The 25,879-nt window shown below is 37.2% G+C and overlaps 2 protein-coding genes across 2 annotated transcripts; one reads left to right on the forward strand and one right to left on the reverse strand.

Moving 5' to 3' along the window:
• The first annotated feature begins 1,378 nt into the window (after positions 1–1,378).
• Positions 1,379–7,336, forward strand: LOC111906614 (uncharacterized). Its single transcript, XM_023902380.3, has 20 exons — positions 1,379–1,525; positions 1,634–1,771; positions 3,058–3,161; positions 3,292–3,378; positions 3,455–3,530; positions 3,648–3,722; positions 3,829–3,882; positions 3,971–4,030; positions 4,107–4,223; positions 4,305–4,399; positions 4,466–4,668; positions 4,757–4,854; positions 4,948–5,051; positions 5,142–5,307; positions 5,522–5,644; positions 5,739–5,821; positions 5,922–6,063; positions 6,175–6,204; positions 6,275–6,345; positions 6,499–7,336. Exons 2-20 carry the CDS (start codon positions 1,733–1,735, stop codon positions 7,001–7,003), a joined length of 2,232 nt encoding a protein of 743 aa, XP_023758148.2. The 5' UTR covers positions 1,379–1,525; positions 1,634–1,732; the 3' UTR covers positions 7,004–7,336.
• A 2,131-nt stretch (positions 7,337–9,467) lies between these two features.
• Positions 9,468–12,761, reverse strand: LOC111906612 (30-kDa cleavage and polyadenylation specificity factor 30). Its single transcript, XM_023902378.3, has 7 exons — positions 12,311–12,761; positions 11,633–12,052; positions 11,116–11,278; positions 10,919–11,029; positions 10,738–10,806; positions 10,572–10,658; positions 9,468–10,498 (listed from the first exon to the last, which is right to left on the reverse strand). The coding sequence occupies exons 1-7, from the start codon at positions 12,712–12,714 to the stop codon at positions 9,665–9,667; spliced, it is 2,088 nt and encodes a 695-aa protein (XP_023758146.2). The 5' UTR covers positions 12,715–12,761; the 3' UTR covers positions 9,468–9,664.
• Between the last annotated feature and the right edge of the window lie 13,118 nt (positions 12,762–25,879).

The following is a 25,879-nucleotide window of genomic DNA, read 5'->3' on the forward strand; positions in this document are numbered from 1 at the left end:
GACCCATGGTTGTTTTGAGGCCCATTTTAAATTTTGCTCCTTATTATGTGTAACTGATGTAATTTGTATGATCATTCATCAGTCTTATAAACTTTCAGTTTTCTCCCAAAATTATATGTGTGTTAGACCATATTTTGAAGCCAATCCCACGATATTCGTAGAATCAATGTGGTTTTGAAGAGATTGTCATGGGTATTCTGTTAGAATCAACAAACTAATTTTTATTTATCTTTGTTCTGTTTTGCACGCTACATCAGTTGGTATTAGAGTCGAATTCCTAGTTTAAAATGCTTCCGAGCAGAAACAGGTCACCCACCAATGTTCATGAACAAGAACTTGAAGAACGTCTTATGAACCGAATGGAGGAGATGATGGATCAGATGGTTGATCAATTGATTGGCCGGATGGTCGAGCTGAGGAATTGATGAGGGGAAATGTCTTTAATTCATTTGCATGTGGAAGTGTTGGGTTTTTAGTTCAAAAATAGTTTCATAAACAAGAAAAATATGGTAACGAAAGACTTTAATTTTGAAATAACATAAATGCTTGTTGGTATTCATCATTTATAGAATTTTCTTTTTGCCATTTTGTTTAAAAATTATTATAATTTTAATGTTTGTCTTCTTTTACGTTTTCCTTCATCGGAGATGGAACATCGTATTTACTTGAAAACAACATACTCATGTGTTGTTGTATGTAAACACAATTGAATTGAAATCACAACGAGTGACCAATAATTCAAAGGTTGCTAAAATCTCAATGCAAAACGGTAAAATCTCCAAACCCCTAAACATACTAAAATAAGTTGCATACTTGAAATATGCATCGAGAAAAAACAAAACGTTACTGCTCGTGAGAGAAAAATTGACTCACGAATCCTTAGCAAACATTATCTTGTAGCGACCAAAATTTTTCATAAATATTTGTTTGTAAATCATAAATTGTATTTACATGTGTCTGTCTTTATTTCTTTAATGTTTTATATCAGAAACCACATTTAAACATTTAACTAGTTCGTAAATAGATACTTATGATAGTTGTGATCATTTTAATTAAGGCTAAAAAACATTTTTGTGTTGATAAATAACTTTTTAGCTTATCAAGTAATCATATTTTAATTTGTTACTAAAGTGTTTTAAATTATGTAATACCTTCGTTAAATAACGACAAATCTAATTTAATCGGAAATTATTCATGAATCTATCTATTTATCCGACAATAACCTTTAAAATGAAGTCAACATACAATATTACTAGGCTAGAAAGCCTCTTGGTAATTAAAACTTGATACTAAATAAAAATATAACTATGTGTATGGAAAAAATGACTATTATATAAATTGACAAATAAAAACATGTGGCTTTTTTTTTTATTTGTTTGCATAAATTAATGTTTTACAAAAATAGGTTTACTTGCAAAATAATTGTACATAGATTTAACTTTGGAATTTGAAAATGGATCGATGGACATAGAAGAAGGAGGAGGAGATAGTTGCAACAGAGATATACCCCCTCCCGCGATTGCAGGTTTTCTCTCCCTCTCTCTCCATCTCTATCTCTAACCCTTGAATCAATCAACTCTTCCACATAATTTTCCCACAAACATAACCTCTTTGCTTCCATTTCGAATTTTAGGGTTTCGTTTCTCAGATTTTGGAGCTTCTTGCGGTGATCTTTAAGCTACGTTTCTGGCGCTGCAGATCTGAATTCAAACCATTCCTATTCAATTTCACGATGTTTTGGCGTATGACCGGGTTGTCCACTACGTCTCCGGTAAATCCTTGATGTTTCTTACAGATAATTTGGTTAGATGCTTATATATATCTTTAGATCCTGGTTTTGATTAGTTACTATTTAAGCTAATCGTAAGTTTGTTTCTTCATTCAGACGTTTGTTTTGTTGGTTGATGAGGAAAATGAAAGGAAATCAAATAAAATGAAAAAATTGACACAAATTTGATGCTGTTTAACAATATTAGTGTAGTAGCCTCAGGTTTTCTTATTTCCCAGAGACCTATATGATAGAAAGTGTATATTTGAAAATTTGTGTTTATGTTTGATGTGTTAAGTCAAGTTCCATGGGGTTTTGTTCTTTTGGGTGCGCATAGAGAAAGGAATCGCATCTGTTTGTGTAGATTATTGTTGATGATGGGTTTGGGAAAGTGACAGGAACTGTATTCTATTGTGGACAACATATGACTGTAGGCATGTCTGGGTATGGTTAATTAAAAATATCTCCATCTTGGCATCTTGCTTGGTTTTGCCTGGTTGATTGGTTTCTTACTCCAACATGTATATTGAACATGATAAAAAAATCTATGTTAATATAAGGTAACCCAAAAGACTTAGGTGTCCTTAACTAGAATTGTATGTGTCCATTTACCTGGATAATACACCTGATTAAATATCTATCTCACACCAGCCACCTCTATTATTTTACTCATTGTTATGTGTACAACAATTCTTTTAACATCCCCTTTCCTTTCTTCTCTGTCTTTTAACTTGTCTTTCTCCGGGACTCAAAATCTAATAAAATCGGTGAAAATGAGCTTTCTTGCACATCTATCTTTATCTTCTTTTCCATCTACTAGCATAAGTTATTACCATTTTAATGAAATTTTCTTTCCTCTCACATTCCCCTCTTAAAATCGTATTCTTATTGCTCTCACTCACTCTCTCTTACCTTTTTTTTTTTTTTTTTTTTTTTAATTACTCCTGCTGGGCCTGTTTCTTCTGGGATTTTTTTTGGTTATTTTTCAACAGAGTTTTTTCCTTCCCTTGAAACACATGGCCCTCATTACTGATCTCCTAAAGGGTTAGAAACAACTTCATTTTCTCTGTTGTTGGATCAATCTCGCCCTTTATAAATTTTGTCTGTGTCGAGAATATAAAGAGAGCCTGATATGATAAATTGTTCCCAAGAAAAGGCAAACAAGAATGTGATTGCCATATCATGCTCTTTACCCATGGCCCAAATCATTAGTTGATGACAATATTGTAATGACAACCACTTTGTCTTTGAGTGGTCTGAGATATCATACTCACCTTTTGTCAACCCAGGTGGAGACAATTCTGGACAAGGAAAATTTTACACTAGAGGAGCTTCTAGATGAGGACGAAATAATCCAAGAATGCAAAGCTCTTAACAACCGCCTTATTAATTTGTAAGTCCTATAACTCGCACTAAGTTTGTCTTCATGATACTTCTCACTTGTGGTGTTTTTGACACCTTGTTATAAAATTTAATCTGTTTTAGTCATTTGCAATTTTTAGTCATCTTTGAGTTTATTGCAGTTTGAGGGAAAGGACTCAGGTTGAGCAACTTGTTCGTTACATAGTGGAAGAAGCTCCCGAAGATGCGGAAAAAGGGCGAACATTTAAGTAGGTTTCTTTGGTCTATCACTTAAAAATTAGTTTCTTCAGATGCTTTCTAATAGTAAGTACTTTTATGTTTTAGGTTCCCTTTTATTGCTTGTGAGATCTTTACTTGTGAAGTTGATATCATCCTCAAAGCCTTGGTTGAGGATGAGGAGGTATGTAACAGTCTATTTTTGTATCTTTTTAGGCTATTGAGTTCAAAATCAGAAGTGTTCTTAGGGTTGTTTGATTGTGATTGACTTGTGAAAGCAACCTTTCATGTATTGTTGCAGTTGATGAACTTGCTATTCTCCTTCCTTGAACCAGAACACCCACATAGTGCTCTTCTTGCTGGTTATTTCAGTAAAGTAAGTTCACTTCAATTATCATTTTGTTGTTTCTTATGGATTTTGGCTGAATTGTATATTTCAACTGTTCTTTTTTATGTTCCCTTCTCATATTGGATGTTTCTAGGTTGTTGTATGTCTGTTGTTGCGAAAGACAGTTCCCTTAATGAACTATATTCAAGTAAGTATATATATGTATATATATACACTCTTTTGTGCAAATTATTTTTGTATTCAAATTTCTAAGTTGTTTATGACTTTTTGTCCAGGCCCATCAAGAAATCATCAAGAAACTAGTTGACCTAATAGGAATTACATCCATCATGGAGGTGAAATCTCTACCATTACTATTCTTATTTTTTACCACTGTATCGGCATTCCATCTAATTTCTTATTCTTTTACAGGTTCTTATTCGTCTAATTGGTGCTGATGAACATCTTTACACCAGCTATGTAGACTCAATGCAGTGGCTAGAAGATACAGATGTCTTGGAAATGATTGTTGACAAGCTCAGTTCTACAGTAAGTTTTATTTCTATCCATTGTTTGACCATATAAAATTATGAACTAATAACTAAAATTTTAAATTCAAACTTTTTGAAGGATTGTCCTGAAGTGCATGCGAATGCAGCAGAAGCTCTCTGTGCTATAACTAGATATGCTCCCCCTGGACTGGCTGCTAAAATATCTAGCCCAAGGTTTGTATTTAAATTTTTTGAATTGTCATTTAATAAACACAAACTTTTTATATATACTTTTTGCAGCTTCATAGCAAGATTATTTCGTCATGCTTTGGAGGACTCAAGGCCAAATTCAGTTTTAGTTCATTCATTGTCTGTATGCATATCTTTGTTGGATCCCAAGAGACAAACCTCTGGTACTTATTACATGTACAATCGCCAGTCAACTCATGGTCCTGCAGCATCAGCCAAACCTGAGACTGTGGAAGGCATGTTAGAGAGCCTAGGTATTTTTTTTTTAATCTTGTAAATAAATATAAATTATTGTTAAAAAAACTAGTTCTTATGTTGAAATCTTGCCTTCAAAATGTGCAGGGAATCTGTTAAAGCTCTTGAATGTTTCAGCAGAAGTAAATGTTTTACTTACAACATATGGCAAGTTGCAGCCACCTCTTGGGAAACATCGTCTAAAGGTTATTTTTGTACTTCACCCACTTTATATAATTATATTATGATTATGATACAATGAATTAAAAAATAACTTATTGTTACTTAACAAATTTCAGATTATTGAATTCATCTCGGTCTTGATGACTGTTAGTAGTGAAGCTGCTGAGAAGGAGTTGATCCGCCTCGGTGCATTAAGACGTATTCTAGAATTATTTTTTGAGTATGTGTTGTTATCTTCTGGAATGTTCTATGAGTAACAAATATATTCAATTATATCAGTTTATTAACCAACATTGTTTATTGACTTTAGGTACCCTTACAATAACTTCATCCATCACCACATTGAACAGATAATAGATTCTTGCCTTGAAAGCAAGAATTCTTCACTTATCAAACATGTTCTTGAAGATTGTCTTCTTGTCAGGAAAATTCTTGATGCTGAAAAGAATTGTGCATTGGACTCTGATCCAAAGAATGTAATGATCTACTTTCTTCTTTACACATAATATCAATATACGTGGATTTATTTATCCATTTTACAATTTAACATAATAGCAACATGTGACAAATAAAGTACAATGATCATATTGGTAAAAAGTGCATTGCTATTATTGGTGAATAAATGTACATTACCTATTTTGGTAGTGAGAGTAAAGTCTGTAATTGGAATTCATTGAATACATGTTGCAGCCAACAGTCCCTGCTGAAGGAAGAACAGCACCAAGGATAGGAAATGTTGGTCACATGACACGTATTGCAAACAAACTCATTGAAAAAGGAACAAATAACAGCTTCATAGAGTCATATCTGCAGGTTGCCACATGTCCTCCTGTTTTAGTCGACACCTGTCTTTCTCATTTCCCTTTTGCCTCATACAGATAACATGCTATGTTTTCTTGTTTGACAGGGTGATAGTGAATGGGTTGAGTGGCATACAGATGTACTCCTTAAACGCAATACGCTTGAAAATGTCTATCAGTGGGCATGCGGGTGGGTATATTTGTAATTTGCCATTTTGTACTATATATTTGTTTTTGCATCATGTAATATAATATAATTGTTTTTCTCTCTATTTAAATTAAATAAATAGGAGACCTACTACACTTCATGATCGTGGGAGAGATAGTGATGATGATGATTATCAAGATAGAGACTATGACGTGGCAGCTTTAGCCAATAACTTGAGCCAGGCTTTCCGATATGGTATCTATGAAAATGATGATAATGATGAGGTATGCTACTTTTATCCTTATTTCCTAATTTTAAATTTTAAATTAATACACTATTTTTATTTTTCCAGACTATTGATGGCTGTAACATGTTTTTTTTTCTTGTTGTGTTAGGGTCATGGCTCATTGGAAAGAGACGATGAGGTAACAGTATCACTATCAATATTAGTATTAGTAACAATATCAGTATCAGTAACAGTGTAAGCTTTTGCAGGATGTCTACTTTGATGATGAATCTGCTGAAGTGGTGATATCTTCACTTCGATTGGGAGATGACCAAGAAAGGTGTGTTATTTGTCTAGTCATATTGCTGACTAGACTAAGATTATATATATATATATATATATATATATATATATATATATATATATATATATATATATATATATAATCTTACGTGGCAGTTTCAGTTAATGATTGGTGGATTATTTATTTCAGTGGGTCGCTCTTCACAAATTCAAATTGGTTTGCTTTTGAGGAGGAGAGGGCGGAACAAGAACAATCAACTAGTGCAGTAGCTTCATCACCCTCACCCACCACTGAGGCTGCTGCTGGAGGCGGCAGTGGTGGTGGTGATGATGATGTCACTTCTGATAAAAATGACAAAGATGTGGTTGATGCTGCCACATCTGAGGTCCCGGAGTCGAAACCAGGCCCGGATGACACTGTCATCGGGAAATCGACTGAGGATTTGAAACCAAGTGAGAGTGATAAGCCACCGGAATGGATTGAATGGCGGGAGTCGGTGGAACCCTCCGGCGAACCACCCATCGAACCAACAACCGTGGAGTCTGCTGAAACATCAGTTAGTCTTCCGAATGGGAATCTAGATGATGATATTGTTCCGAAAGAAGAGGAGAAGGTGTCTCTGCCATCTGCCGCCACCGGAAAACCGGATGCGAATGATGGCAAAACGGATGCTGGAGGTGGTGGACCGGAGTAATGTCCACATGCTCGTTATTCTGGTTGTAGGAGAGGGAAACAAATGTGCTTTGATGTGTATTTTGGACTAATTGTGTACATTATTGATTGATGGGGGTTGGCGTCGGAAATAGGGGTAATGATTCTTTCCGCTCCCACCGGTGGTGGTGGTTGCTCCGGTGACTGGAAATTGGTTCCGGTGATGGGGGTACTCATTTGAAGATCCTCTTAGCAAGTGGTTGTATGTTAAGGTTATTTGGTTAAGATCTTGACGTTTGATTCTTAATGTCTAAAAATTTCATTAATTTATCATAAAATAAGATAAGTCATGTTTATTGGATGATGCCAATGAAAAGCTTTGATAGTATGTTTGCTTATTGATGTATTGGAAATGCTCGATTTTTATTGAAATGGAGCAGCACGACAGTGTCCTACCACCAGAAATTTGGTGTTGATGGGTGGCGGGGATGGTGGTAAATAAATAACAACAAAAACATGTTTAACCTCATTTAAATAAGATGTTTGGACTTTAGATTTATTTATTTATTTAAGTTGTAACCAAATGACAACAAACCGTGATAATCCCATTGGAATGGAGTTGGAGGAGGTAGAAGTCAAGATTCATTGATTGTTTCACATAGAAGAAACAAAAAACATGTAAATAAGTCAAGAAGAGAGAGCAGGAACACATATACATGAGTAAATCATAGTATAAGCAAATGAATCCAAGAACCTGTAAAAGAGGTAGTCATCAATATGAGTAGTGAAACATGACGAATAAATCACAACACAAACATCTAAGCTAAAACGTAGGTATCTACCAATAAAAATCGGGAAGGATACAAGAATTGAAGCAGGTAACAAAAGAAAGTTACAAATGACACACATAAGCCCTACAGAGATACCTAAGTTACTAAATTACCATGAATGTCGATGATAAATCTCCACACCTTGCACTCTAATGTCATATGTGTAGCCTTAATCTATCCTTCCATTTTCTTCTAGGAAGTCCTCTCCTCCTATTACCACCAACCATTGTTAACTCAGCCATCCCTACAACCACTGATGGTATTCTCCTTTGGGCACGCCCATACTATCTCAATCGTCATTTCTTTAATTAGTTGATCCATGCCACTCCTCATGAATTTCTAATGGCTGTGTATTGGGCCAACATTGGGATATGGCAGGCCTCACCGAAACCATGTATAATTTTCTCTCCAATTTTAATGGAATCTTCCTGTCACACAAAACTCTCGAGGCCGAGGCCGCCCTCCATTTTAACCAACACGTCTCCCTTCCTAAATACTTGAAACTCTCATTGAGGTGAAGAGTTTGATTCACTATAGTTACATGTACTCCATCATTCTTCTCCCCACTGAAATTGCACCAAAGATATATCTAGTTTTAACAGTGTTGATCTTAAGCACCTTATCTACCAACTTCGACCTCTAGGTGTCCTACTGGGCATTCAAAAATCAAACCAATCTTTGATTCGACCACCAACACAATGTCATTGGCAAAAAGCACACACCAAGGTACTAATCTCTTGGACATCTCGTCCAAGATCAAGGCGAAAATATACGGGCTAATGGTTGAACCATATTGGATGCCCATTTCTACCGGAACGACTGTGTCTCCGACATGGTTCATAACACAAGTTGTAGACTCACAATATATATATATATATATATATATATATATATATATATATATATATATATATATATATATATATATATATATATATATATATATATATATCATGAATAACCATGATATATTTCCCTAAGACACGTCTAGATTCCAAACTCCTCCAAATTGCCTTACATGGTATGTTATCGTACACATTCTCTAAGGCGATGAACACCATATGGAGATTCCTATTTCTTTCTCTATATTTCTCCATTATGCGCCTAAGGAGATGGATCCCCTCACTTGTCAACCTCCCACACATGAAACCAAATTGGTTTTCTGACACAGTTGTGATGTGCCTCCAATACTCTCTCCCATAGTTTCATAGTTTCATGGTATGACTAAGTATTTTTAGTCCTCACCGCAACACCTTGTTCTATATAAATTGAAATCACAGTACTTGATTTTTACTCTTTGAGCATCTTGGATGTATCTAAGACAATGTTAAGTAGGTTAGCCATCCACCTAACTCCTACCTCTCCAAGACACAACAATACTTTAGTAGGTTGAGACCAATAAGATATTTCAAAATCTAAATCATTCATTTGTTCAGCTACTATACGTATTTTTATAAAGGGAAAATGATTACTTATGCAACAACATTTAGACTCACAGCTCACCAAGTGACACTGTGAATACCGGTTTATGCAAACAATGCTTCTTTATTCCATGCAAAAGTGTCATTTTTCAGCAATTAATACAACTACATTTAAACCATTTAAATAGGATATAGGTGAATTACTTGAGACAAAAGAATCATTTGTTGCAAATATCTGGAAAAAAAATGAAACATATTTAATCAAAAACCGTTCTAAATTTGACCGGATAAAGTTACATGATGTTTTTGCATACATATGAATTCTCAGGTTGTTCCTCCTGTGTAAATAAAGCTAATATACATTGCCTTTTAATAAACTAAACACCTATAAATATCCAATCTCTAATGACAAACTAACCCAACAGTAATGAAGTGGACATTTCTGGCCATTACCTAACTTCCGTCACCGGAGTTTGTGGCGGCATCACCCTCAGAGCTCCGCCTCTTCTTCTTCCCTTCACCATGTCGAGACCTCCTCGGTGCCTCATCTTCACTTTCACTTTCACCATTTTTAAACATACTTTCACCACCAATTTGAGCCTCATCATCTTGGCCCATACCCTGGGTGGAACCACCACCACCACCAGCAGCCGCCTGATCCCTCTTAGCCCGATTCTGAGAAGGTGGAAGCTGCTGCTGTGGAAAACCCGGTCGGCCACCTCTTCCACCTAAACCCATAAACGGGCCACCACGCCCAGGTCCTGGACCCCCCCCAGACCCGGGCCCCATCATCATCCCAAACCCACCCCCGGGAAAGTTCCCTTGGTGGGGCCCAGGCCGGCCAGGAAACATCATACCAGGAAACGGTGGCCTTTGAAAGTCACCGGAAAATCTAGGCCCAAATGGGCCAAACCCACGAGGGCCCATGTTTAAAAGATCGGGTACAGGAAACCCATCAGGCCCATAAGAAAACCCATCAGCTCCCATCATGAGAGGAGGAAAGCCTCTCATTCCAGGCATAGGGCGGGGCCCTCTTCCTAAGGTCATATGAGGTGGCGGCCATAACATCCCTCTGCCGCCCCTTCCTCCTCCTCTGCCGCCTTGTCCCGCCATAAAACCACCCTGATCAAAACCTTCATCTTCTTCCTCACTTTCTTCCTCTTCCTCTTCTTCCTCCTCTTCATTGTCCTCAAATGGGACAATATCCGGATTTTCAGTGGCATTTTCGGGATTATATCCTTTTGCTTTCTCCTCTTCTCGCTTTGTTTCTGCAGCAACCGATATTGCCTACAAAAAATATACATAATTAAATAAATTATAATTTATAATTCTATAAGACAAAGAAGAAAAAAAAAGGTACCATGAGTTCGCTATCTGGTTCAAGATATAAAAGTGAAGCCAATTGTTCACCAATTGATGGCTCTAGCTCTTGACAATCTCTGCTTATCTATAACCACAATACCCAAAAATAAATAAATTAAATTAAATAAAAAAAATAGGTATAAAAGCAAAAAAAAAAATAGTACCTTCACTGGTAAGTTCTCATTGTAAGGATTCCTGAGGTGTCGAGTTTTGTGGAAGGACAATTCACATAGCTGCACAGTAGATAAAACTTTCACTTGAAGGTCTGTTTCGATATTTACAGAAAGTACAGGGACCAATTTTGCAATTGCAGAAAGTTTAGGGGATGTTTTTGTCAGGAAATACCTTGAGCCATCTGACACAGAAATTGCGTCCATAATGTGCAGTCCCATGTTCATATTTCCAGTTGCCTCCACCAACAGAGCCACCAGTTTTGGAAGTCATTCTTGCACACCCCTGAAAAAACAACAGTAATAAACTTGTTTTAAAATCATTATTTATGCAATAAAGTGGATTTAAAAATGTTGTTTTTAACTTATTACCTGAAAATGTCGTGTCCTGTTGACTGAAAATATTAGAATAACATTTTCCACAGAATCAAAAGCTTCATTTAGTTTAGCTTCATTGCTTCTTTGGGTGGCCCACACTCCTTGTTGAACTGATAGCTCAAGATTTTCACGATTGCAACTTTTTACAATAAAATACCTAATTTTTCAGATGTATAGTTCAAGAAGAAGAATTAGTCAAAAAAACATGTCAAAAAGAGAATAAAAGCAGAATGATGATATATTTTTCTTAATAATGACAACAAATAGAAGACAATAACATTATGTTTCTTTTTGAATTAATGAAGATGGGACTTAATCTGGTAAGCTATGTATGGATGTTGTTCTTTAACTTAATGCAGAAAGAACGACTTAATACGTAAAGTCAGGGAAATCAAACACTGAAATATCTGAAAACTGATATTATTCCTAGTGCTAGTTTAACATAAAAACAACAATGGCATCTACATTATGGTACAAAAAGTAATCAACAAGGCCTAAATAAAAACTACACCTTGATGTTCCTTGAGGCAGTGGTATGCAAGTTTTATTTGCTTGAACTTGTTGACCATTTGACTGTGCTTGGGATTGACCTAATTGGCTAACCAGTTGCTGTGACTGTGCAACCTGTTGTTGCTGCTGCTGCTGCTGATGTGGTGAAGAAGGAGGCCCAGGCTGCAATGAATTGGCATCTGTTGTAGCAGGTTTATTAATTTGATTTGTATCATTGTTACCTTGTGGAAATTGAAACTTTTCAGATTGCTGTGATTGGTTAGCATTTCGGTTTTGGAAAAACCTATTAGAGTTGCCATAGTTGTAGGATGTTAGCTGCTGAATCTTTTGGAGTACTTCTTCCACTGAAGGAGGAGGTCCTGGTAGCTTTGCATGTCTATATCGACAATCAGGACCATTTGGACAAAATCCCAACTTGTACCTGTATTTTTAGATTTAGGATCAAAATAACTCCTCAATGATCTTGTATTGATAAGCAATTAGATATGCCAATACTAAATTGAGTTGATAAGGCAAAATCTATCGATATATTGATTTGGCACATGAACCCTAAACTGGGTTTGATTCAATTAAATCAGGGGTTGTAGGGGTTTAGTAGTGAATTCGATAAACAGTATGAAATTGACTAGAATATAATTCAAGAACACAAAGTAATGAGAATATATAGAGAGAAAATTACATGTTACACTCCTTGATATCTTCGTTGGTGTGCTTATAAACACAGTCCTGTTCGCGGCACTCTCCATACAATCGGAAGAATCGACAAATAGGCATTCGTGATTTGTCGTATTGATGAAGAAACCCGCAGGCCTCTCCTTTCATACACAGGCTCCGGAGCCAGTGACGGCATACGGTTTGACGGTAACTCCTCCTTCCAGGGAAGTTGGCGTTGGCGGCGGCAGCAGAAGCAGGGTCGGTGACAGCCGACGGAGGGGCAGTGGAGTAGCTGAGGTTAGCGGCAGAAGCCGATGGTCCATTGTCAGCGGATTGGTGTATTACGGGGACGGATGCGGTGGGTTGGGTGGGTGCTGCGTCTAGGCCGCCTTCGAAGTCGAAGCTCAGACCTCCCTCGCCGTCATCCATTTTCTCTCGATGATCGCCGACACCACTTCCTAAATATTATATAGAGAAAACTGCAAATATGGTCCCTTTAGTTTCTATTTTCTTTGTTAAGATACAAAAGGTTTTCAATATAAATGGTATTTTAGGGGAGCAAAAATTAGTGTGAACAAAAACCGTATCGTAACTAAAATTAATCGTAAAAACCGTATAAACCGCAATAAAAATCGATGGTGAGGTTTTATGTTTTTTAATAACCGCAAATTTGCGGTGCGGTGCAGTTATTAGTTTTCAAAAACCGCACCACACCGCATATATTATATACATTTTTTTTTATTAATTATTAATATATTAAATATTAAAAATACAACTTTCATAAATGAAAGATGAATAAAATACTAAAAAACAAAAGTGTTGGTTTTTGTTATTTTTAACTTTGAAAAATGGTGAAATTAGACAATTTTAAAAAATTTATTGTTAATTACTATTGATTTGATGTTTTTAAGATATTAATTGTTTGTGATTTAAATCAATTTTCATATACCTTATGTTTTTTTTAATTATTATTACAAGTAATATGTTTGAATTCTTAAAATCGTTTGAGCTCTAAACTATAGTTAAAAACCAAACAAAATAATTACACCAAATCCATGCGGTTAATAACCGCAACACAAAAAAAACAAAACCGCACCGCAAAAATAACCGCCTAACCGCACCAAACGGTTTTGGAAATGGATTAACCGTATTTGCGGTTAGTGGTGAGGTTTTGGCTAATAATCGCACCGAACTGCACCACACTCATCCCTATTTTTGATCGTAGATTTGGTTAAAAAACTAAATAGCTACTTTGCCCTTTTAATTTTTTTTCTTGTTTTTTAAATCATTTTCTTTGTTTTTTTTAATTAATATAAAAAATATTAGATCGGCCTCTAAACACTCTACTTTTACCATGCATACATCATTTTGTCTCTACCTCTCTCTCTCTCATACACACACATACACACACACACACACTCTAATATGGGTTTTTTATGGGTCCCTAATACCGTTAAATTTGACATTACTTGAAACTTTAGCCCTCGTTTCAAACTACAGTGCAAAAAAAAGTTAAGACCATTAAGTATACTAAAAAAGCCAAGGGTGTGGTGATGACATGGAAAGCGTGGAGGAAAATGGTAGTCCTCGGAGTTCACCAGATAGGTTTTGAACCCAGTTATCCCGATCCACGGTCAAATAAATCAAGTCGACATTGATTTCTTTGATTTTGGTTTTTATGTTTTGGGTCTTCAAATTGATTTTAAAGTATGTAGTTAAACAAATCAAATAAATAACAATTAATCCATAATCACTAACAAACAAAAAAATCAAAACATGTAATCTTTTGTTTCTATATACCTAAAAAATCTAGAAACCTACAAGTTTGGTGTTTCTTTTTTGGTTCCATATATCCAACAAAAAAGTTTGGTGAATAAACCCTTGGAAATCCTATCGATGTTGGAGATTCAACCCATATTTAACAAGAAATCAAATCATCTAGTCAAAATGTTCACAATTGTCTCAAATTTACATTTTTTTCTTCTCACAACTAGAAGTGGGTTATAGTAGGTTTTGTGCGGTGTGGTTCATATCTAATCCCCAAGTGTAGGCGAGCTCAAGATTATTATCATGAATTTTTTTCTTCCAAAACATATTTATGTGATTGCATCAATATATGTCACACCCCCGAACCAGACGGCGGAAAAGTCCGGGGGCTGTTGTGACTCAATTGAATACCATCACAATGAATATACATGAAACATAACATCATTCATCACCAACATTTGAATATTACAACTGATAGTGTTTACATTCATTACATTGTCTCAAAACATTACATTCTCGAAAGTAATTGTTCGATACTAAACGTCATAGAGTACAATTCGTCCTTCACTTTATCTGTTACCTGAGAATACAAGTATTTTGAAAAACGTCAACATATGAAATGTTGGTGAGTTCATAAGTAGTGTTTGAAATCCAATGTTTTGTATTGTTTGAAAACCACCAGAAAATCCGATATTTTCTGAAAATAGTATAGTCAAAAAGGTGTGAAGATCCATAGGTATGCTTGTTTGTTTCTATACTTGTAAAAATTGTTCATTGAAGTTGTATGCATTTCGAATCTGTATGTATTGAAAAACCCTAGGAAAACCCGATGTTTTCCTAATTCCTTGAATTCCGTGAAGTCACATTGAAACCATTGCCTAGCGTGTAGTGTCAGTCCCAAGCGACGTTGGATTATTTTTGAGCATGATTATTTGCTACAAACACGCATTACACAAACAACCAGTTTATAGCTGTACCAACGATCCCGTAGGCGTCGTCCGTACTAATCACGTTATCCAATCGCCCTGACTAGGTGTAGTCCCACATCCGAAGAGAAAGAGGACACGAAGACCTCGATGACTCCATTAACCGGTTGGGGATAAAAATGTACGAGGGGTCCCCGACCCGCCTCGCATGAAATGTAGACTTTACTAGCAATACCAAAGGACCCTTGGGGACCAGTAGTATACAAGCCATTGAAAGTCCATTTACGTTGTGTCAGATCGGTAAAACCCAACACTTCGTAAAATAAATGTCTTCGGGCCTTAAGATCAGGTCATTGGGCTAGCTAGGCTCAACGAACAAGATTTTACACTTTTGGGGCCCAAAGATGGTGCGTAGACGTCTGTGCACAATCGCATGTATAATGAATTACCAAACGTTATTAGTATGAATCGTAGTGTCGTAGTGTCGTAGTGTCATAGCGTCGTAGTGTCGTAGTGTTAGTAGTTGCGGATTTCTATTGGTTCGAGACCGAACCAATTCGTTTAACAACGACTTTTGGTATTGTAATGTATTGTATTTCGTCGATAGTCGCGGTGCCATCATTTGATCAACTTGCATGTATTGAATTAGCCTTGTAATTTTTCTGTTTTCAGCCCCTCATTGTTTGTAAAATTTACTTTTTCACCCCTTTATTTAAATAATTTCTGGTTTGGTCCTTAAATCAATTTTCTTGACATTTTAACACCAAAAATTATTGAAATTAATATTTTTCAGCATATTTTTCATAGAAAACAGTTTAAGTCCCTGAAATTTCAGTTTTCTCGGTTATAACCCTTCTTTTTCGCAATTTTGACAATTTTGGCCCAATTTGTAAAATTTTTGCAACTTTGGTCCTTTTTAAATTTAAAAAGCATTTTAAACCTTTGAAAAGGACTTGGAACACTTATAGTCCACAGTTTTACAGAAAAACACAGTTTTGGCCCTCCAAAACAGAAAATCTCGCATAATGGGCCTCATTGGGCCGAAAATGTCATTTTTAGCCCATTAAGCTTGAAATTTATGTTTTTAATCCTCTAAATGAGTATATTTCCAGAAATGGTTTTATTGAAACTGTTTTGACACACCTCATCCATCAGAATTCGTGATATGCCAATTTGGGCCCTAAAATTTGGTTTTTTTCACATTTTAGGTCCAAAAATTGTGTTTTTAGCCCAAAGAAATTGTTACTAAGCCATTTAGCTATTTTTCTAGAAACACTTTGTATGTAGAAATACATTTGATGCTAAAATCATTTAACATAAGATATATCTCGGTTTTGAGGGGTTTTATGGCTAGATCCAACATTATAACACACAAAAGCACACATATAAGCATGGAAATCATACAAGGCATACAAACACATATAGATCTACACTTTTACTTGTATTCCCCCCCCCCCAAAAAAAAACTCATAAAAACAGAAAATAGGGGGTATGAAGCTCACCTTGGGGTTTGGTTTGGTTTTGGTGAGAAGATGGAAGGAGAATTCGGCATAGCTTGCTTTTTGAGAGGAGTTTTCAAATTCAAGATGGATCTAAGAGTCATGATCCACGAAAATGCATGAGTTAAGAGAATATTTTTGAAGTAATCAAGAGGCTAGACCATGGATCTAAGCATAAACTTACCAAGGATGATAATTTTGGTGAAGAATCCTCTTGAAAACACCCTAGATCTTCGAAATTTTGAATGGAAGGAAAGGAGGGTGTTCTTGATGGTTGAGAGAGTTTTCTTGAAAGATTTTTGAGAGAATGAGGTGGTGAGAAGATGTGTTGGCCGAAAATAAGAAGAGAGGGGGAGAGAGGATGTGATGGTTACCTAGATGTATGAGATTTGGATATTACCTAATGGTTAATTTGCATTGAAGTCCACCATGTAAATGTGATGTGTCCATTGCTCATTAATTCCCTTCTTTCTTCATTTGGGCCGAAATGGAGTAATCATGGAGGAGTTTGGGCCTTATCTTGGTCCTTACTCGAAATTATGAAGCACACAAAAAAATTTCGGCCCATTGGGGCAAATGAAGTCTTTTATGGCCCAACAAGGCTCATTAGAGATAAGATGGATTATTTTAGGTCCACATGGCCCAAATACTAAAGTTTTATGAATGTGGTCTATTTAGAGCCCACTTAGGGCTTCTAGGCCCAATAGGAGAATTTTAGTTCATAAGGAACTTGGACCGGGATTACTAAGGTTTCCAACCCTTAGTTGAACATATGAGGTGTATTTTGAATGAGGATAGAGTATGGTATTCACTTAGAGTACATGCTCTTACAATGGATGATGTTTATATGAGAATATAATTTCCTAGCTAAAAATGCTAGTTGTGACATCATCCCCCCGTTAGAGGGAATTTCGTCCCGAAATTCTTTCTAAGGATAGGTTCGTGAATGAGAGAATAGGCACTTCATCTGATCTTCACGTTTCCCATGTGAATTTTGGTCCATGCTTAGCATTCTATGGAACCTTCGCATTCATAATGGGGCTTTGTTTTGTATGTTCTACTTCCCTATCCAATACCTTGACTGGTTCTTTGATGAACATGAGATTCTCGCTTACTCCGATTTCTCGTAAAGGAATGATAAGAGTCTCATCTGATATGCATCTTCTCAGATTCAAGACACAGAACACAGGGTTCACTTTGCTGAGCTCTACAGGCAGCTACAGTCTATATGTCTTCAATCCGAGCAAGAAGCTCGATCAGTCTGATGTAGCGTGGGTTTAGTTTTCTCTGTTCCTAAAGCGAATCATTCAACTCCCAGGAGATTCCTTTAATAACACGCGGTTCCCCGACTTGCCATCCTAATGGCTTACACCGCTTGTCAGCAGAGCTCTTTTATCGGTCTCACGATGCTTGAGGTCCAGCTTTGATTTGAATTATCTTCTCTGTTGTTTCGTTAGTGGTTTCTGGTCTCATGAGAGTACCACCGAGTGATATGCATTTATGACTATAAAGAGTTTTCGAAAGGAGCATTCTTGATACTCGTGCGATAGTTGTTATTGTATGAGAATTTTGTCAAGGGAAACCGGGTATCCCCTGACTTGTTGAACTCACACACCTAGACTTGTAGCATGAATTTGAGTGGTCGAATGGTTCGTTCACTTTGGCTATTGGTTTGAAGGTGGTAAGCAACGCTTATGTCTAGTTACGTTCCCATAGCCCTCTGAAGTGACTGCCATAGTCTTGAAGAAAGTCTGTTATCTCTATTCGAGATAGTAGGTACCGATATTTCATGGAGTCTTACGATCTCCTGGATATAGACCCAAGCTAATCCTCCCATCTTGTTTGATTCCTGTATTGGCAGGAAATGGGCAGATTGGGTTAACCTATCGTTGATCACCCAGATAACGCCCAACTCTACTCTTATAACAAAAAGCTTCGTCTTTCGACTTCGAGAGTTTTATCCATCCATGTAGTGCTTTCATCGCGACATTCCCAGCTTTGATGCTTTCTAGGCTGGTCGTAGATGATGGTAGTGTTTCGTTCTCGCTTTGTGAGCAAATGAGTATGTTATCGATGAAAATAGTGAAAGAGCTAACTAGGAATGGTTGGGAAACTTGGTTCGTAAGGTTCATGAAAACCATGGGAGCATTCGTTAGACCGAAGGGTTTCACAATGAATTTGAAATGGTCGTGACAAGTTCGGAAGGTAGTTTTTGGAATGTCCTCTTTTCGGGCTCGAAGTTGATGATAACCGGTTCTTAGATCTATTTTTTTTAGAGAAGTAACTAGCTCCTTGGAGCTTGCCAAATAGATCGTCAGTCCGAGGAAGTAGGTATCGATTTTCTATAGGGAGCTTATTCAATTTCCTAAAATTGATGCGCCTTTTGAAGGATCCGTCTTCTTGAAGAACGAGACCAGAGCTCTCCAGGGTGAGAAGCTTGGTCCCATGAATCCTTTGCGCAACAATTCTACTTATTTGACTGGATAACTTGTGAATTTTTGGCGGGAGTCAACCTATAGGGTGAATTGGTAATTGATGTAGTTCCCGGTGTGAGGTCGATTCGAAATTCGACCCGTCTCTCTGGGATATTCCCGAAAGTTCCTTGGGAAACACATTCGAAAAAAAAATCATATGCTACTGGAATACCTTGTTTGCTTACTTCTTCCTTGGTCTTGCCCACAACCTGAGCAAGGAAAACGTAGTCCGTATGGTGCAGGCACTTCTGTGCCTTGATGCACGAGATAGGAAGAGGATTTGCGCCAGGTTTATCACCATGGATTATTAGAGTTTTCGTGATTAGGAAGGTGAAAGGAAACGACCTTCTCGTGATACATGGTATCAGCACGGTGGGGGCTTAACCCAACCATGACAATTATCACATTAAAACTCCTAATATTATGGCATGAAACCTACTTGTAATGAAATGTTGTTTAGTGTTAAGGTGTACTCCACATGAGTACCCTAGATTAAATCATTTTTCCCCATTGGCCATGTCCATTGAAAAGGCTTAGCTTAGCTTTGGGGATGTTGTTTTAGTAAGTGTTTGAATTTGTTACTAACTGAAACTTCACTCGGATTTACCATTGAATAAGAGGTAATCGAAAGAGTTGTCAAGTGGGAACGTACCAGTAACAACCGTTGGGTTTTGGATTGCTTCGCCTTGACCCAAGGTCAGGACCATTTCTGATCCTTCTGCTCCTCGATTGTTATCCCTAGGGCAATTGCGCCTGATGTGACCAGTTCCTCCACACCTATAGTAGGTGCGACTGGTTTCATCATTGGTGTTGTTGTTAGGGTTGTTGCGATTGTTGTCGTTTTCATTTGGCTGACGATTCTGGCATGGATAAGTTCTACAGAATTTGGCGATGTGATTCTTTCGGTTGCATTTGTTACAATGCATCTCCCTGCAGGCTCCATTATGATGGAATTTGCACTGGTTGCATTTTGGAAGGTTTCCAGCATATGGTCTCTTGGTTGCTGGTATAATAAGGGTCGTGGTCGCATGAACAGCAACAACACGTTGCTCCCTTGAGAACCCTCGAGTGTGTTGTCCCTTTCTCTTACCTCCAGACCTCAGCTTCCTGCTCTTAAGCTTGGGGTTTGGAGTTCCTTGACAGGTTGTCACTTGTTGGTTTCCATGTTTGTTCCTTTGGATGGAGTTGTCAATGCTATTCCTGCCTCCATTAGGGTTGTTTGCATTGATCTGTGCCATAGCAGCGGTTACTGCTGCCATTACAGCAGCTTGAAATGTAGCAGAGTCCATCTGCAGGAGCGGTGTCTCGCGGGTACGCTTGTTATTCTTGCGGGATGGCATTTTCCTGATGCACGTTGATAACCCAGATCGTAAGTAATGATCGTCATTCCTGGTTGTAGTCTACAAATTTTGCATCTTGTTGTATAATTCTTACTGCCTCCATCTACATCCCTATGATGTATTTTGTGGTAATAGGTGATCACAGATCTGGAACGATTGTTACGTCTATCCTTAGATTATATGGGTTGTTTTAGTTTCGAGATCCTTAAGTATCTAGTGGTTTCGAGGGTTCGCTTGTGCATATAATTGAGTCTTTGCAGTAATATGAAATCAATATAGCACATAATTATTTCAGGGGTAAGTACCATCTTAGTACACGAAAGAGAGTCATGTCGGATAGTAGGGGAAACTAGAAAAGGCTGATCCTAGTCGTGGCGGGAAGTGTCTGGTGGTGATGCTGATGAAGTGGATGCACCTCGGAGACGAGCTACTTGTTGCTCGGTATCTCGTAGGCGTACCTCCCAAACTAGCTGTCTCGCTCGAGAGTCTCCATTCACTTCCCGTGTTTGCCTCTCATCCCTCTTAATAGCAACCCACATTTGTTTCGTTCGATTTGGGGTGTCCTGAGCTTGGTTATCGATACCTCGAGTGTGTCAGACCAAGACTGGGAGGGCCTGGTCAGCTGGTCCTCTGTGGCTAAAATTAAAGAGACCTCAGCTCTTACTGTAGTGTGGTCGTATTCTCTACTAGTGACTTTATCCCCAAATATCGGGTGCCCGGGGGGCATGGGGTCACCGGGGCCCACACTATAAGTCGGTGCCCTGGATTTACATGGAGGATTGATGTCATTGGATTCTACATCCGTGTCGTCATCGTCATTGCCCTCCGGCTCTTCCTCTTCGAGGTCCATTATTGACTCAGCGGGTTCACCTGCGAGTTCTACTTCGTGTCCCTCCTGGGGTTCTCCCTCTGGGTCGAGCCATCCGACTATTCCTTGACTAGGGAGATAGGGTTTCTTGGCTAATGATACTCGTCTATAGCGTATTGCACGATGGGCTATGAATACTAGAAACAAATAGCATACCAATTACTCCTATAGCTCTACGACTATTGCATAGATTCAGTTGAGGTTCCCTTCTTGGAGATTAAAGGGGTGTGATTTTAGGTTCCTAGCTATCACGATTTCCTCACGACATGTGATGGTTGTACCTTGGAGGGAATGTAGTTGATCAGGCTACATCCGCTCCTTGATACAACTAAGAACAGTCCTGAATTAACCGAGATACTAGCATTATCTTGTTTGGTTCGGTGTTAGGTTCTCGTTCCTAATGCAAGCAAGGGTGTTTTATTTACTGGTTTTGTTCAGAGTTATGTTAGTCCCTCTTTTGGTTTATAGTTGCATATCAATGTGTGGCTAGACATGCTAGTTCACTATAAACAAAGCTCTGATACCAACCTGTCACACCCCGAACCAGACGGCGGAAAAGTCCGGGGGCTGTTGTGACTCAATTGAATACCATCACAATGAATATACATGAAACATAACATCATTCATCACCAACATTTGAATATTACAACTGATAGTGTTTACATTCATTACATTGTCTCAAAACATTACATTCTCGAAAGTAATTGTTCGATACTAGTTAAACAACAGCAAAACGTCATAGAGTACAATTCATCCTTCACTTTATCTGTTACCTGAGAATACAAGTATTTTGAAAAATGTCAACATATGAAATGTTGGTGAGTTCATAAGTAGTGTTTGAAATCCAATGTTTTGTATTGTTTGAAAACCACCAGAAAATCCGATATTTTCTGAAAATAGTATAGTCAAAAAGGTGTGAAGATCCATAGGTATGCTTGTTTGCTTCTATACTTGTAAAAATTGTTCATTGAAGTTGTATGCATTTCGAATCTGTATGTATTGAAAAACCCTAGGAAAACCCGATGTTTTCCTAATTCCTTGAATTCCGTGAAGTCACATTGAAACCATTGCCTAGCGTGTAGTGTCAGTCCCAAGCGACGTTGGATTATTTTTGAGCATGATTATTTGCTACAAACACGCATTACACAAACAACCAGTTTATAGCTGTACCAACGATCCCGTAGGCGTCGTCCGTACTAATCACGTTATCCAATCGCCCTGACTAGGTGTAGTCCCACATCCGAAGAGAAAGAGGACACGAAGACCTCGATGACTCCATTAACCGGTTGGGGATAAAAATGTACGAGGGGTCCCCGACCCGCCTCGCATGAAATGTAGACTTTACTAGCAATACCAAAGGACCCTTGGGGACCAGTAGTATACAAGCCATTGAAAGTCCATTTACGTTGTGTCAGATCGGTAAAACCCAACACTTCGTAAAATAAATGTCTTCGGGCCTTAAGATCAGGTCATTGGGCTAGCTAGGCTCAACGAACAAGATTTTACACTTTTGGGGCCCAAAGATGGTGCGTAGACGTCTGTGCACAATCGCATGTATAATGAATTACCAAACGTTATTAGTATGAATCGTAGTGTCGTAGTGTCGTAGTGTCATAGCGTCGTAGTGTCGTAGTGTTAGTAGTTGCGGATTTCTATTGGTTCGAGACCGAACCAATTCGTTTAACAACGACTTTTGGTATTGTAATGTATTGTATTTCGTCGATAGTCGCGGTGCCATCATTTGATCAACTTGCATGTATTGAATTAGCCTTGTAATTTTTCTGTTTTCAGCCCCTCATTGTTTGTAAAATTTACTTTTTCACCCCTTTATTTAAATAATTTCTGGTTTGGTCCTTAAATCAATTTTCTTGACATTTTAACACCAAAAATTATTGAAATTAATATTTTTCAGCATATTTTTCATAGAAAACAGTTTAAGTCCCTGAAATTTCAGTTTTCTCGGTTATAACCCTTCTTTTTCGCAATTTTGACAATTTTGGCCCAATTTGTAAAATTTTTGCAACTTTGGTCCTTTTTAAATTTAAAAAGCATTTTAAACCTTTGAAAAGGACTTGGAACACTTATAGTCCACAGTTTTACAGAAAAACACAGTTTTGGCCCTCCAAAACAGAAAATCTCGCATAATGGGCCTCATTGGGCCGAAAATGTCATTTTTAGCCCATTAAGCTTGAAATTTATGTTTTTAATCCTCTAAATGAGTATATTTCCAGAAATGGTTTTATTGAAACTGTTTTGACACACCTCATCCATCAGAATTCGTGATATGCCAATTTGGGCCCTTAAATTTGGTATTTTTCACATTTTAGGTCCAAAAATTGTGTTTTTAGCCCAAAGAAATTGTTACTAAGCCATTTAGCTATTTTTCTAGAAACACTTTGTATGTAGAAATACATTTGATGCTAAAATCATTTAACATAAGATATATCTCGGTTTTGAGGGGTTTTATGGCTAGATCCAACATTATAACACACAAAAGCACACATATAAGCATGGAAATCATACAAGGCATACAAACACATATAGATCTACACTTTTACTTGTATTCCCCCCCCCCCAAAAAAAAAAACTCATAAAAACAGAAAATAGGGGGTATGAAGCTCACCTTGGGGTTTGGTTTGGTTTTGGTGAGAAGATGGAAGGAGAATTCGGCATAGCTTGCTTTTTGAGAGGAGTTTTCAAATTCAAGATGGATCTAAGAGTCATGATCCACGAAAATGCATGAGTTAAGAGAATATTTTTGAAGTAATCAAGAGGCTAGACCATGGATCTAAGCATAAACTTACCAAGGATGATAATTTTGGTGAAGAATCCTCTTGAAAACACCCTAGATCTTCGAAATTTTGAATGGAAGGAAAGGAGGGTGTTCTTGATGGTTGAGAGAGTTTTCTTGAAAGATTTTTGAGAGAATGAGGTGGTGAGAAGATGTGTTGGCCGAAAATAAGAAGAGAGGGGGAGAGAGGATGTGATGGTTACCTAGATGTATGAGATTTGGATATTACCTAATGGTTAATTTGCATTGAAGTCCACCATGTAAATGTGATGTGTCCATTGCTCATTAATTCCCTTCTTTCTTCATTTGGGCCGAAATGGAGTAATCATGGAGGAGTTTGGGCCTTATCTTGGTCCTTACTCGAAATTATGAAGCACACAAAAAAATTTCGGCCCATTGGGGCAAATGAAGTCTTTTATGGCCCAACAAGGCTCATTAGAGATAAGATGGATTATTTTAGGTCCACATGGCCCAAATACTAAAGTTTAATGAATGTGGTCTATTTAGAGCCCACTTAGGGCTTCTAGGCCCAATAGGAGAATTTTAGTTCATAAGGAACTTGGACCGGGATTACTAAGGTTTCCAACCCTTAGTTGAACATATGAGGTGTATTTTGAATGAGGATAGAGTATGGTATTCACTTAGAGTACATGCTCTTACAATGGATGATGTTTATATGAGAATAGAATTTCCTAGCTAAAAATGCTAGTTGTGACAATATATCATATAATGGAACTTTCTCTTTGGAGGCCCATGGTTTTTATATGGTCAACATTCTTGTGTTCACTTATTTTATTTATTATTAGATTTGGGAGCTTTATTGGGTATCTTTAAGGCCATTTTCCCAAAAAGTGACAGCAGAGCTCCGAGTTTGGGGGAGGTATCAATTTTAGAGGTTCATAATATGATCTGTGGTTGCAGCTTTGTCTGATCTTCCATATCAAAAATGATTTTTGTATTGGTCATATTGTAAGGTGTCTCAATACTTTAAAGGTTCGTAGTAGGCTTTGTGGTTGTAGCCTGGTCTAATCTTCCACATTATAAATAAGGATTTGGTTGATTGTTTGTATATAATAAAATTATATGCAAGTATGTTGTACATATGTATAGGAAAGACTTAGTATTTAAGTGTGTTTGTTAGGACTCGCCTCTCTTTCATGTGAATCCTTTATTGGTATATACTTACAAGCATGGTGTATATTTTTATACTATATAATACTGTTTTTTGAGATACAAATACGATGTTAAAATCCAGTCCCATGAGGTAGATGTAGAGAAGTATGATGGAAGAAACAACTTTAGTTTGTGGAAAGCTCAAGTTTATGATTTTTTTTATTCGGTATGGGTTACATTAGGCATTAAAAGGGAAAGCAACTCTTGTTTTTAGGAAGGAACCAAATGCAACCACTAAAATCGACGATGGTGAATATGATGATTTAGATTTAAAGGAGGCAAATATGATTTGTTTATGTCTTGTAAATGTACATGAGATATCAACGACAAAGGAACTTCGGGAAAAGCTTGAATAGTTGTATCAAGGTGAAGGCATCTTGAATTTGTTGCATATAAATGAAAGTTTCATACTTTTTGTATGAATGGTGTTACAAAAATATCAGATCATCTAAGTGCTCTTTATCAGTTTTATTCTTACTTGTTTTTAAGCAGTGTATCTTGGTAATCCGATATGAAATTCTTTGTAAGTTGGATCAACAAGAGGAACGATTATGCATAGTCCGTTTGTAATCAAGTTTCGTGTTTCTTACTCAAGAAATTCTCAGTTTGATAGTTTTATGTTTAGAGTGATAATAGTAAAACTTTTAGACTTATCAAGCCTTTTTTAATAAAATTTTGCTTTTAGTATTGAGAATATTGTTGTTAGACAAGTTCAATTTTATTCCAAGTAATCATTGTAACACCCAAGTCTCAGTT

This window comes from Lactuca sativa, chromosome 7, assembly GCF_002870075.4.
Source record: "Lactuca sativa cultivar Salinas chromosome 7, Lsat_Salinas_v11, whole genome shotgun sequence".
Classification (NCBI taxonomy): domain Eukaryota; kingdom Viridiplantae; phylum Streptophyta; class Magnoliopsida; order Asterales; family Asteraceae; genus Lactuca; species Lactuca sativa.